This window comes from Passer montanus, unplaced genomic scaffold (assembly GCF_014805655.1).
Source record: "Passer montanus isolate IOZ18808 unplaced genomic scaffold, ASM1480565v1 scaffold86, whole genome shotgun sequence".
NCBI lineage: Eukaryota > Metazoa > Chordata > Aves > Passeriformes > Passeridae > Passer > Passer montanus.
Window position 1 is genome coordinate 1,128,130 of NW_024373923.1, and position 12,888 is coordinate 1,141,017.

The following is a 12,888-nucleotide window of genomic DNA, read 5'->3' on the forward strand; positions in this document are numbered from 1 at the left end:
ATCCCAGGGATTGCAGAGGCTTTTCAAAGGCTGTCTGTGCACAGTTTGCTACTTCCAGTAATAAATTACCTTACTGTGTCTAGATATTTTGTAGACAACAGTCCATAACATATACTGAATATTCAGTGATCAAAACATCAAATTCTCAGTTTGTATGGTTGCATAACTCTAAATATACTCTTATATATGTCTATAAATGATGCTATATCATCATATAATTCCACAGTGACATTCTCTAGTTTTGTGAACCAATTTCTACCAGCCGAGCTTCCAACTCCTCCTGTTCAGGGACACAGAACAGCAGAAAATAAAAAATCAGTTTGAAGGCACAATAAGTGGCACAAAAATTGCCTTTCCCAGAAAACTGTTAAAGTGGTTTGTTTATTCAATAGAATTAAATCATCTTTCAAACACAGTGACACAGACCAAAAAAAAAAACCAAAAAAAAACCCCCAAAAAACCAACAAAAAAACCAAACCCAAAAACCCCTGATTACTGTTCTAGTTATGGCTTACAGCAATTGATAGGCTTTCTATCACAACCATAGTACAGCTACAGAAACAATAATAAGCCAAAATTACAAGGTGTAAGGTTGACAAAATAAAGGTCAGCCAAATGACACAAGAGATTAACATCATCATAAAACCAACATGACTCTGCATGGATTTCTCCACCCTCACTGCCACTGCCTTACAGAAACAACAAACATTAAACAGATTATTTTTGTCATAGCCAAAGCTTCCTTACAATGAAGACACAAAGTTTCGCTCCAGTATTCCCAAAATAAGTATTTGTTTCCCACCAGGTGAAAATCAGGGACATACTCAACAGGCAGCAGTTGCTCAGTTCAATTTACATGGGCTCAATGCAGAGGATTGATCAGGAATCTCATGGTTGACAGCCCAGAAATGAAGCAAAAGTCACCAGATTTTTGTCCTGCCCCAGACAGAGAAGGGATTTTTCTCTCTTTCCTCATCTTTAAGGGAACAGGCTTGAATGCACACATAAGTGTGTATCACTTGGCCAACACAATGTCAACAAATAGGGATTAATTCTGCCTGTTACACACTGATAGGAAGGTAATAATCAGAGTCTTCACAAGCTGTATGGTGCACTGGAGATACTTCAGTGTCTTGGTCCATCAGACAGTTTCAGGTACAACAAACATCTCGAGAACCAGCCAATGCAGTGTCTGATTTTTCTGGCTTATTTTGTCACTGTTTTACAAGCTAACACATTTTACAGTGATTAGTACAGTCAAAAATGTACACCAACTTACCCGAAGATCAAACACTGAGAACATCTATGGCTTCTAAATAGAAAGTCAGACACATTGGTAACATATTTACATCTTTCAATCCTTGAAGCGCTGAGGCAGATTTGTCTTTCTTCAAGCTTCCCACTGTGGCCCAGCCCCTCATTTCTCATGTTTCTTGGATGCTTAGAGCTGTGGGGAGCACTGGAGGTGCTGACAGCCTGGGACCCAGGCTCCCTCAACCTAACGCTTCTTGTACATTTGGATTTCCCTTAAGTTTATTTTTAAAAGCACTTAAGTACAATTTCAACTTTGAATAGAATCAGGTTTGTTTTTTTTTTTAATTTTTATTTTTAATACCATGCAGACAACACAGGATGCCAAGCAGGCTCACCCACATTAGACAGGATGATAACAAGACACAAAATGATAATAACCTGGGAGGGTTTTTTTGAGAGATGCAGGTTGTTGGCTTGGCTTACAAGCACTGACATAAGGCCTGAATTATCTTTCTGCTGAACCTAAATGTGAATGTTGTGGTGGCTTCAAAGGTAGTGGGCTGCATCCTGCCTTCAACACATTCATATCACTGACAAATTCCATGCTGGTATTTTAAAGCAAGCAGAAAAAACCCTCTTTTCCTGAGGCCTGTGGTTCACATACACACTGCCAAATGTGGGTACAGAGGGCTCATGTATGATTTACACTACCACGATGAAATGCTTTGCATAGATGAGTTTGAAAATATGAATTGATGAAATCTGGAAGGGAGAGTGACAGTCACAACACTTCTGCTTCCAGAGGAGCTTGTTCTTTACTCACACCATTAAAAGCATGGTATTGCTGCTGCACTGTATCTAAAGCATATTAAAAAGTGTATCTGAAATCAAGGTAGGGGGAAAAAAGAGGCTGCTCGTTTTGCCCAGGATCAAGGGCCATTTCTGGGGCACACAAAATTTCCACACGCTTCACTGGGTTTTGTAAAGGCCCTAAGCATAAATACTGACTTCTTTATTCCTGCAACTCAGCTCACTCCAGAATTTCCCAGGGAACTTGGCCCTTTAGGGATTGCCAGATTTTGCTGTTTCCTTTTTCCCTATACTTGTAAAGGCTCCAAGGCTCTCTGCACACTCAGATGCGAGTGGGGTCAGGAAAAAGGCCCATTTCAGAGCATTTCACATTCACTACCCAAGCGCACAAGCAGACAAGCCACGTGGCCTCAGGAGATCAGAAAGGACAGATTCCCTGCCTCTCCACCTCAGTTTCCCTCACAGGCAAAGCAGAGATTGCTCCTCGCTGCCAGGGAGGGCCGAGCACGGGCAGCTCACCCACGCAGCTGCGTCACCACCAGCGCTCCTGCCTCCAAGGCTTGAGCAGCCCTTCCACTGATTCACCAAACACCCACAGAGGGGACTATTCTTGGAGCTGATTTCCTTCTGTCTACTACATCTGGCCATCCCGAGTCACCCTTAATTCATCATCAGCTGAGCCTGCAAGAGGGTGGACTTTTCAAGGGCTGGAGGAGCCACCCCTGATTGCTGCAAGCTGTGAAATTTAATCTGTTTCTGTCGTGTTATTCCACAGCACGAAAGGCTCTGGAGCAGTGCTGTGCTTGCAGTCTCCTGTATTCCCTCCACATTGTTTCTCCAGACCACAGACCTGCTCAGCATGGTCCCTCTCTTCCTTGAGATAGCAGCAGAAGGAGCTGTCATGGCATGGTTCTCCCTTTTGCAATTCATGAGCTGGCTTTGACAACTCTGTTGCAATCACAGGAAATATGCTAAAATATTATAATGGCCCAATCGCCATTGAAGCCATTCTGTCCAACAGCGAAGTTGGATTTCATGAATCAAAAGCAATCAGCTAAACTGTTCCAGCTAAATACTTCCTTCCCTTTGATGACAGCACTGGCAGATTCATAAGCCTCCTCTGTTGACCTGACAATGAAGTCAAAGCAATCCTAGTTATCATTTCCAACTGAACTTGCACTGCCAGTGTATGCAGATATCAGGAACTTCTTAAGGGATTCTCCTAAATAATGTGAGGAATTGGGGATTAAACCATAACATTTTCTGCCTGCCTGTCTCAGGCTTCATATCCTCAGCAGTAGAGCTGAGATTACAGCTCAAGCTCAGGATGTGGTACCAGACAGCTGACAGCCTTTCCTCATGGACAGATCAGAATTATTGGTGGGGGGATTTCTCTGGGGCCTGAAGACTTTTCTCTGGGAAAGCACAACATGTTACACACATCCTTTACTTGCAGCAGACACACCTGACAGCCACTTCTTATCACTCATATATCCTGTTGTTCAGAGGTTAAGATTGGACATTTGGAGCTTAGACCTCATGAGAGAAAGGAAAACAAAACCAGCCCCAAAATCAGAAAAATGATTGATGTCAAAAGAATATTTTCTTATGCTCAGCACACAAAAGAATGATGGCAGAAACCAAGGAGCGTCCTTCTTTCTGCAAAAGCCCTTCCACATATGGAATTTCTGACAAATGCCATAGTTTTGCAATCATTTTTTGAGCAACACCTGAAAAATGAATCGGAAAGCGAACATGTTGCAACATGTATTTAATCTCAATTAGTATTTTATATATATTTCATTAATTATCTTTCTGGCTTGTGAATCACTCCTTAACTGTACACCTATGTACACCTTCACAGAAATATCTGGGCCTGTTTCTGCAGTCCCACACAAATAAAATACCCACCCACCTGAATGGGGGCTCTTTTCACACAAATGTGGCAAGACTGGGCCTTTGGTGCATATGTGCAAGTAACCTGCACACACTTCTTAAAATCATTAAAAAAATATAGTAGCTATAGATTTATAAGCAATCAAAATCTAAACACAGTAACACTGCACTCATTACAGTGAATTTACATTGCTCATTTATATGAAGCAAACAATGGAAAGGAAATGTCTGTGACCCTGTATTTACAGATTAACTGTAAATGCAGTTTTGCTTATCCTTTTATCTGTACAAAAGGATTCCTTGCAACTAAAAAGAGGGATTTGCACTATTTCTATCAACAAATGGATGCCTCTCAAGTGCTTTCCCATCTTTTTTGAAGTGCCTTTTGCAACGCATCAGACTCCTTTCAGTTGATTTTGTTCACTTCCATCACCATAGTAAAGAAAAATCTCTTACTAAAGAAGGTAACCTTAGCAGAGCAGCAGCAGCAAAGCAAACCTGAAGCCACTACTAGTCCCAAACTCAGGCAGAATAAGGAGTAAGGGCTCTGAGCACCAGCTTCAGTGTCATTACTGTTATCATAAAACTTAATGCACAGCGAGACAGCCAACCTGCAGTGTCACATTGCTCTCTAAATAGCACTTTCATCACAGCACTTCATTGTCAAAGCCCTTTGCACACAAATTTACAGAACACAGCAAAGACAAAGATCTCTTTTGCATATTGAGTCAAGGAAACCATTTCACCTGCAGGTTGATGGGGGTGCTGCCTATTTCACAGGTAGACAATACGAGGGGGTGCTCAATAACACACAGTGTAACTCTAAGACCTAAAACACATCACCACAAATAATATATTAAGCTTAAGCACTGGTCCTTCACCTGCCCCTGACTGATGTTTCCCAGGTGACTTCTGACATTTTTGCCAAGGATATGGGTTGCTTCTAAGGCAATCAAATCTCAGGAGTGTAGTGTAAATAAAATGCACTCTCACATACCATCCAGGGCACTGCCGGCCAGCAGGGACTTTTGAAATTGTGACCAATGTGCTTTCACTTTCTTTGTGATCATTTTATCTGTAGTGTGAGCAACTTGCACAGCTCTCAGCATAGCACAGACGCTTTTAAAAGAAGCTTTGTGCATTCATGCATTACAAAGTCAAAATCCAAGTCCATATTTGGATTTAAACCCTCTCCCCCCCAGCCCCCAGCAAAAAAAAAAAACAAACCAAAAAACAAAAAACCTCATACATTGAAAAAAACTTCAAATCCTGATCAAAGATCTTGTAATCTACACAAGACAAGACAAGGCAACAGCCCGAGTGCTTCAGACTAGGAACTTAGACAGGGAAACTCTGTTCATTTAACCATGCCAGCACAGCTGGAACAGCAACCCTCACCTCCTGTGTATGCAGTCATACCAGTATGAAAGGGCATATGCCAGCAGCCTACTACAACAAAATAAACTCAAGCAACTTGTGGCATCTCTTCTGCTTCAAGATTTTGTCAACTGTAGCAGGTGGAAAATTAGGCTTGGCATATCTGACAGAGCTACACTGATGACATTTAAAGAATACACCACCAGCCCTTTTACTATCCTAATAACATTCTCAATATACAAAAACACCACATTAAGACATTTGACATCTCAAGATGCATAATTTTAAAATAAGCATCATAATCTAAGCCACAAAATAACTTCTCTGAATTTTAATCTCATTTCCTGACATTAACATATTACAGATACCTGAAAGTGTTAACTCAACCTGCACAACAGTGAAATCAACTCTCAGATACCTTTTACAAAGTCTCTAATAAAAATCAACAAGGAAATGGGTTTTTTCTATCTTATGCTGAACCAAAAAATCAACTTGTAAAATATAACTACGTAATCCCCTTGCTCTTCATCTCAAGAAAACCTTGTGAAGGAGCTTGTTTCTTCAGCAAGAACTCCAATGTGATGCTGAGATGGTGGCTGTAGGAGGAAGTGCACACATTGCGATGTGTTAGCCAGAAGGAAAGCATCACAGACAAGGAGGAAGGAAGCACAATCAGCAGAGGAGAACAGAAATGCAAGGCGCAAGAAGGAAGAAAAAACAATCTCTAAAAGAATATCACAATATGATTCACACAGTTACCTGTTGCTGTGAATGGGAGTTCAACATTCTGTTCTATCCTGGTTGAAAAAATTCATAAAGTGATTTTGTTTATTCCTAGCACATCTATCTGCTATTTTTGATCAACACTTTGTGACATTACAGAACAAAGTTTTTATGTTATATATCCCCATTAAGCTATAATGCTAAAGAGTATTTTCAAAAATCTAAAGGCCAGAGAACAGAGTGTTCAATAACATCTGGCAATACCCCAAGGTACTCAATTCAGAATCCTATGTAAAGTCATATAATCTATGCTAAAATTCTCCACCTCTGTTTTTCCTCAAAAGTTTGGTGCTTTTCTCCATAGTGAAATGATAAATATATGAATGTGCTGTATTTATCCCTAAATGTATTGTAAATGTGCTTCTTATCTGACTTGCTTTCCAGGACAGCGTGTACCCTGGGGCAGAGGAGTTTTGCTTCTCCTACACTGTTACGGACCCAACTCTGCTAGCAGGAAAGATGCTGGTGTCCTAGATCTTATGGGATGCAATGCCTTGAGGAAATTTATATCAAACAATTATTGCATAATCTCGGGGTGTAACAAAACCTCCTACACCTTACACAGGCCATCGAGCTCCTGCCGCACTCTCGCCGTGTCCCTGTCAGCTGCAGGTCCCCGTGTGAACCCGCAGGATCCCCTTGCTGTGCATGTGGAGGAAATTGAATATCTCCGAGGGCATCGCGTGGAAGCCGGGGCGAGGCTTGACGTTGTCGTAGTAGTGGTGAGTTATAAAAATCCCTGAGGGGTTCATGGGGAAGGCCCAGAAGCCGAAGAGGTGCACCTCCTCGCAGAGCTCCAGGGCCGCAGTCACCAGGATCAGCCCGGTGCTGACCCGCTTGGCCCGCACGCCCTGGCCGAGCCAGTAGCGCGAGACGTTGATGAGATACTGGGGGTGGAAGTAATAAACTGCCTGCTGGGACTCGAAGTCGTCCAGGACGTACTTGACGCGGATGGACACGTCCGTGTTGCGCGTGTTGTAGAAGGCCGGCAGCAGCACGGAGGCGTTCTCGTACACCTGCAGCACGTCGTAGAAGGGCTTCCTCCACTTCTCCAGCTTGTGGAATCTGACGGGGAGAGGGTGTGGTGAGTGGTGGTCAGCCCGTTCCCAGCAAGAAACACCCAATGGGCTTTTATTGAAACGTTTGTGACGCAGGGATAATTGAGGTGATGCTTCCCGTTGATGGCTTCCCGTTATCAACAGGAACATACTTAGATTTGTAGCTACAGCATCAGCATGAAATGAAGGGTAAAAATTACATATTTCTAAAAAAGTAAAAAAAACCCCAACTTCAAAAAGTATTAATTTTTATTACTTAATTTAATTATTTTTATTTAACTAATTTTTTTATTTAATTAATTCATTCACGTATTTTTATTTATTATTTTTTCAAAATAGTTTTTAATATTTTTTAAAATTTAATTTAAAATTAAAAAGTTCATAATAACTTCATAATAACCTTGTGGCCATTTCTGATCCTGTCTCTCTTCTCATGGTATTATTAGAAGTACGTAATTTTTCCCAAGGTGTGTGGTGCACTGTGCAGTGCAGAGATGTATAAAAAAGAGGCCAACACCAAAGCTAGCAGGTATTTAAAATGTCTAGCTGTAGCATTTTTAAAAGAAATCCAAAGTCAAAGAAATTATTTTATGTTGCTTGAGAAAAGAAACACATCCCCCCATTGAGAAAGGAAAGCAGTAATGAGCGTCATGGTCCCAAAAATGTCACAATGTAAGCATTAGGGCATTAACAAATTTAAAATAAAAATCACCTAGTCAATCCTGTCTACAGTAAAGTTTCACTGACATTTCTTTTAAACATGCTACAATGTGTGTTACTTTATTTACTTGATGATCTTAATTTTCCAATGTTAATGACTCTGATTCTATGACTTTAACATTTTGGGTGGGATCCAGTTTCTTTCACCCTGAATGTTTCTCAGATGTTTGAATGGGACTTGCATGCAGAGAAGGGCAAGGATGGCTCTGTTGTTTTAATTTAATTTTAGCTCATTGCCTTTCCATTTTCTATCATCAAAGTGCAGGTTTAAGTGTTTAACACATTTCTACAACTTGTTACTTATTCGATTCAGAATGAAATGTATGATTCATAGTGATGGCATAAAGTAGGATTTGGGAAAAAATTGTGTGAAACAGAATTATGTTGAAGGTAGATTTGGAAAATCAAGATAAATGAAAATACAGAAAAAACAGAAATAACCTCTCAGTGATAATACTGGGATTGACCGTCACGACATCTGTCTTCACCCCAACGTCCATGAAGTATTTCTCAGATATAGGAGGCAAATTGCATCTATAAAAAAGAGAAATTAGTAAGAAAGTTTAAATATTTCTTTCACCTTTTCAGGACTAGAAAATAAAATTTATTTAAGCATTTCTGCCAAGCAACAAATCTAGAAACAGAGTGAGCATTTAAAATTGTATCAAAACATTTGATATTGCCCAAACTGTGCAATAATCTAAAAGGTTCTTGAGGGCTGTGTGAAGACCTCTCTTGCTCCCTCACCTGTGAGAGATCACCCTTCTTTGCAGGTGTAGCCAATGCTCATTTTGCCTCCTTAATAGCAATTTACCTATTTACTCTGGCAGTTTAGGATGCAAAGAGGATTGAAGCTCCAAGGCCAATCAGCCTATAAAATCAAAGGCTTGCTGAGCAGCAGCTGAGATGAATTCAATAATTAATAAACTATATCTAAAACATTGCCTTTAAGATGCTTCGGTTTATACCCAGGAGAATTTAGGGGAAATGTTCCACAAGAGAGAAATCAATCCAGACCTAATTAATCCCAAACTATTTGCTTCACTTCCTTTTCCATTTTTAAGCATCTCCCAACGCGGTGTAATAGCAGCAATTCTGACTCTGCAAGTTCACCACAGGACACCAAAGTTATTGGAAGCAAACTTGTGAGATTTGCAAGCCTTCACTTTGCCCTGCCTCCAGTCACCTTGGCCTTGTCCCAGATACATCATCTCACAAAATTTAGAGCATCCCTCAGGAGATGCTGAAGTTACTGAAATGCACACTCACAAGCTATCACACTGTATTTCCTTCCAAAGGAAATCCAGCTGAAAAAAAACCTTCAGCATGTGTTTTCAGGGATAAAATGTGTGGCCTGGCGACTGGTTTTGCATTCATTTTAAGCTAGTTAGGCACTGAGTGACACTGAAAGCTTTTTAAAGTGACCTGCAAGCCTCAATTAAAACCATCACTGTTCAGACCCTCCCACATCTCAGAAATACTGCAGTGCCTAATTCTCAAAGTTGTCCATGTTTCTGAAGAACAGGGCTGAGCAAAAACTGTGGTGGTATTTAGGGTAAGAGATGCTTACTGTTTTCACAATACCACAGTTCAGCTGACAGGATAATTTCTCAGTCAAAGAGAGAGGACAGTTTGGGGAGCAGAAGAATGCACAAAATTCCTTCAAAGTCCTAACACTCAAAAAGTTCACATCCACCTTACAGATAGCCCATCTTTATCTGATCAGGGAATTGTTTTTGGCTATCCTTTGTATAGATAATACCATTTCTAGTGCTTTCTTCTGCTGGGTCATGCAACTCAAGTCCTTGGGCACTCCCAGTACCACCAAGCACTGGGCACTGTGCTTATTAGATGATATTTGAGGAGGGTTTTCAAATAATCACCTTCAGTGTTTCCGAATAGGAAATTCACACGAGGATTAAGAGTGACTGAATTTTTTGAAGGTGATAATGCCTTATAAAAATGGTCCCATCTGCACAAACTGTACTTTTGTCACAAGACTCCAAAAACTCATGCCCACCAAGAGAGCAGTCCCATCTCTAAATTCACCCGGTGTTCCACCACAGAGCTCTGCTCTGGCCAGTAGATGGAGACAGACAATAACTACTAGTAAATACAATCCTGGTGTGTATCTTATATATCCTATTGTACTACAACTAATTGCTTTCAGAATTTACTTCACAGAACAATCCTGGCTGCATGCTGCTGGCCACAAGAAAAGATTTCCCCAAGTGTCCTGAAGGTGTTGTTGAATGTAATCAGGGCTCCATAAACAGCTTGTGAAATGTTTTAAATAATTTCACTGCTGGCCAAGATGATGATTCCTGATAGTTTAGTGGAGTGGTGACTGGAAAGCAGATGTGTTCAAACCTGACCTTGAACACAAGCTTTACTTTAAAACTGACCTTGAGCTTTAAAACACTGTCACATCTTTTTGCATAATCCACAATTTGGAGATAGTGAACCAGGGGTTTCTTTGGCACGGATATATTTATTCATATTCCAGTTCTGTAGACTAAACCTTTATTTAATTGTTACAGTACAAAACACAACCCAGTTTCTAAGTTCTGTAATAATCTCCTCTTTTTTTACCTGTTTTGGTACCATTCAAGGAAGCGTAGCAATGGTAAAACAGGACCTCTACTAAAAGTCTTTAAACATAGATGAGATTTCCCAGACATATTTCAGGTTCTGCTTAAAAGCTTGCCATCTCCATGTGTCACATGGGCTGCTCCTTTCATCCATGCTTATGGTTGTGATCCAACACAACAGCAGGGAATCTACAGTAATTATTTAATGCATATGGAGTACACTAAGCTTTTATTAAAGAACTTATGTGAAGCCTGGACTTTCTCACAGACTTTTTTTTTTCATTGAAAACTAAGATAACAGTTTTCTGTAAAGTTGGAATAAGAGGAAGACACAGGGGTCTGAAAAGAATGAATCCTGAATATAGGACCTGTACAATTTTCTCATATGATATAAAATTAAATTAAGACTGCACTGAACCAAAATCTGATCTAATTTTTGCTGGTGTGAAGTCAGAGAAATTAATTGTTTTACATGTGGTTATTCTAAACTGACAATAATATACCCAAGATCAGAAAATAGGCCAACTGAAATAAAGAGATTTTTCTTTTCTAGAGAACAAGTCATGAATCTGTGAGCTAGTGGTCATATGCCATGACCCAGGCAAAGAGCTTAACAGGATTTAGAGGGGGATTAGTCATGCATATGAATAACAAAAAAAAAAATTTTTCTCATATATATTAAGGATTATAAAACTGCTGCTAGACTCTCTTATCAGAGACACTCATCGTGGGACACCCCAGTTTATGCAAAACCTGGATATTTCCACATATAGTGAGGAGCAGTGAAGACACTTGATCTTTAAAGCTATTTTGGTGACTCTGGAGGCCCTGGATTGATTATTGATTACAGTAAATCCTGTTATTGAACACCTGAGCTCTACACCAGTCCATAAACACACTTCTGAGGCACATCAGCTGTGAGCAATTAACTTCTGACCAAGCCGCTTGTCACTCAATAGAGGCTCAGATCTGGCTCAGAAAATATGCTCAGGTTCATAGGACACTGCTTATAGGGTAATATCCATAGAAAGATAAATCCACAACCTCAGTGGCAGGGGATATCCTGAAAGAGAGCAACAGTCTTTGCCAATAAGTCAGTGATTAACCCCACTGAGTTAGGGATAAATAATTCCTCAAAGCTTAATTAAAAAAAATATTATAAAGTAAGATGTTTTGGAGTTTTTAGTTTTTTGAGGTTTTTTTTTTTGGTTTTTGGAGTTTTTGGTTGGTTTTTTGTTTGGTTGGTTGGTTTTTTGGGTTTTTTTTTCTTGTTGTTTTGGGGTTTTTTTTGAAATGCAGCTTTTTGTGCAAGAAGCAGGCATGACACAGCCAATTTAGCAAATGTCATGTTTCCATGTGAGAGAGAACAGCTTTGCAATATTCTGTTTGGCATTAGAAAAGGCAGAAAAAGAGGCAAATGGAGCCGTGGTGGTTACCGAAACACGAAGTCTGCACTGTCAATCTCCCGGCCACATCTGCTGTTCTTCAGAATTCCTCCGTTCCCAACCACTGCACACCTCTTAAACTGGGAGCGGTGGTACGGCATGTCCTGCAACAGCACGGCAAGGAAACAGTTAAAGACGCCAAAACATGGAGACAACAAGCCTCTTTTTCACTTTTTCCTTTTTTTTTTCCTCTGAAACTGCACCTTGATGCCTCATTCATAGGATGCTGACTGGTTCTGGGGTGCAATATTCCCTCTACACAAAGTGATGGGATGTTTTGCTGTGCAATTACAGATGGAACAGGCAACAAACCCAAATGGAAAAATAAATTGTTCTTTTTTCCCAGGTTCAATAACATAAGGAGTAATTTTAGACATTTGCTTTCCTCTTTGATTTCCACGTGAGGGCTCAAACCATGAATTAGTGTAGCTCAGGCGCTGTTTTCTGAGCTGCCTGCAAACTGCTGGCTCCTCAGGCTCTGGTGTCCTGCTTTTGGGAAGTCTCCAGGGCAGCCAGTAAAGCCCAAGAAATCTGTCAGACAGCACATCACAGAAAGCAGCCCCAATTTTACTGCTGACCAACTCTAATTGCACTAATAGTATTAATGATTATTAATTAGCATTTGCACTACCAGCACTGCCTTTGGTCAGGTACCTTTATGAACTTGTGGATGATGAATCCTCCTGTAATGTTTGGGCAAAATCCTGCCTTCACACACAGAGATGCAGCTGCTGTTGAAGCCAGAGAGTGAAAATCACATCCTGAGAACAAACTGGGCTGTTAGGGTGAGAGGGCTCTGACGAAGAACTGAGCCATGCTACACCTTATGAATATGTAGGGATGTGCTTACATAAGCATGAGAGTGCTCGTTTTTGGTACATACATATTTTATCAATAACCTCATGCTGAAAACTACAGAGGGATGCAAGAGTGGCTTGACATTTCTGGGTGATT

General features: G+C 40.4%; 1 protein-coding gene across 2 annotated transcripts in view; it reads right to left on the reverse strand.

Moving 5' to 3' along the window:
* Positions 1–2,350: 2,350 nt before the first annotated feature.
* ST8SIA5 (ST8 alpha-N-acetyl-neuraminide alpha-2,8-sialyltransferase 5) overlaps positions 2,351–12,888 on the reverse strand; it is a 48,974-nt gene continuing 38,436 nt past the window's right edge. For both annotated transcript variants that reach the window (XM_039733362.1, XM_039733361.1), the window contains 3 exons: positions 11,926–12,038; positions 8,340–8,432; positions 2,351–7,185 (listed from right to left, as the gene is read on the reverse strand). In XM_039733362.1, the coding sequence (XP_039589296.1) occupies positions 6,723–7,185; positions 8,340–8,432; positions 11,926–12,038 (669 nt within the window). In that variant the 3' untranslated portion in view covers positions 2,351–6,722. The remainder of the gene's footprint in view (positions 7,186–8,339; positions 8,433–11,925; positions 12,039–12,888) is intronic.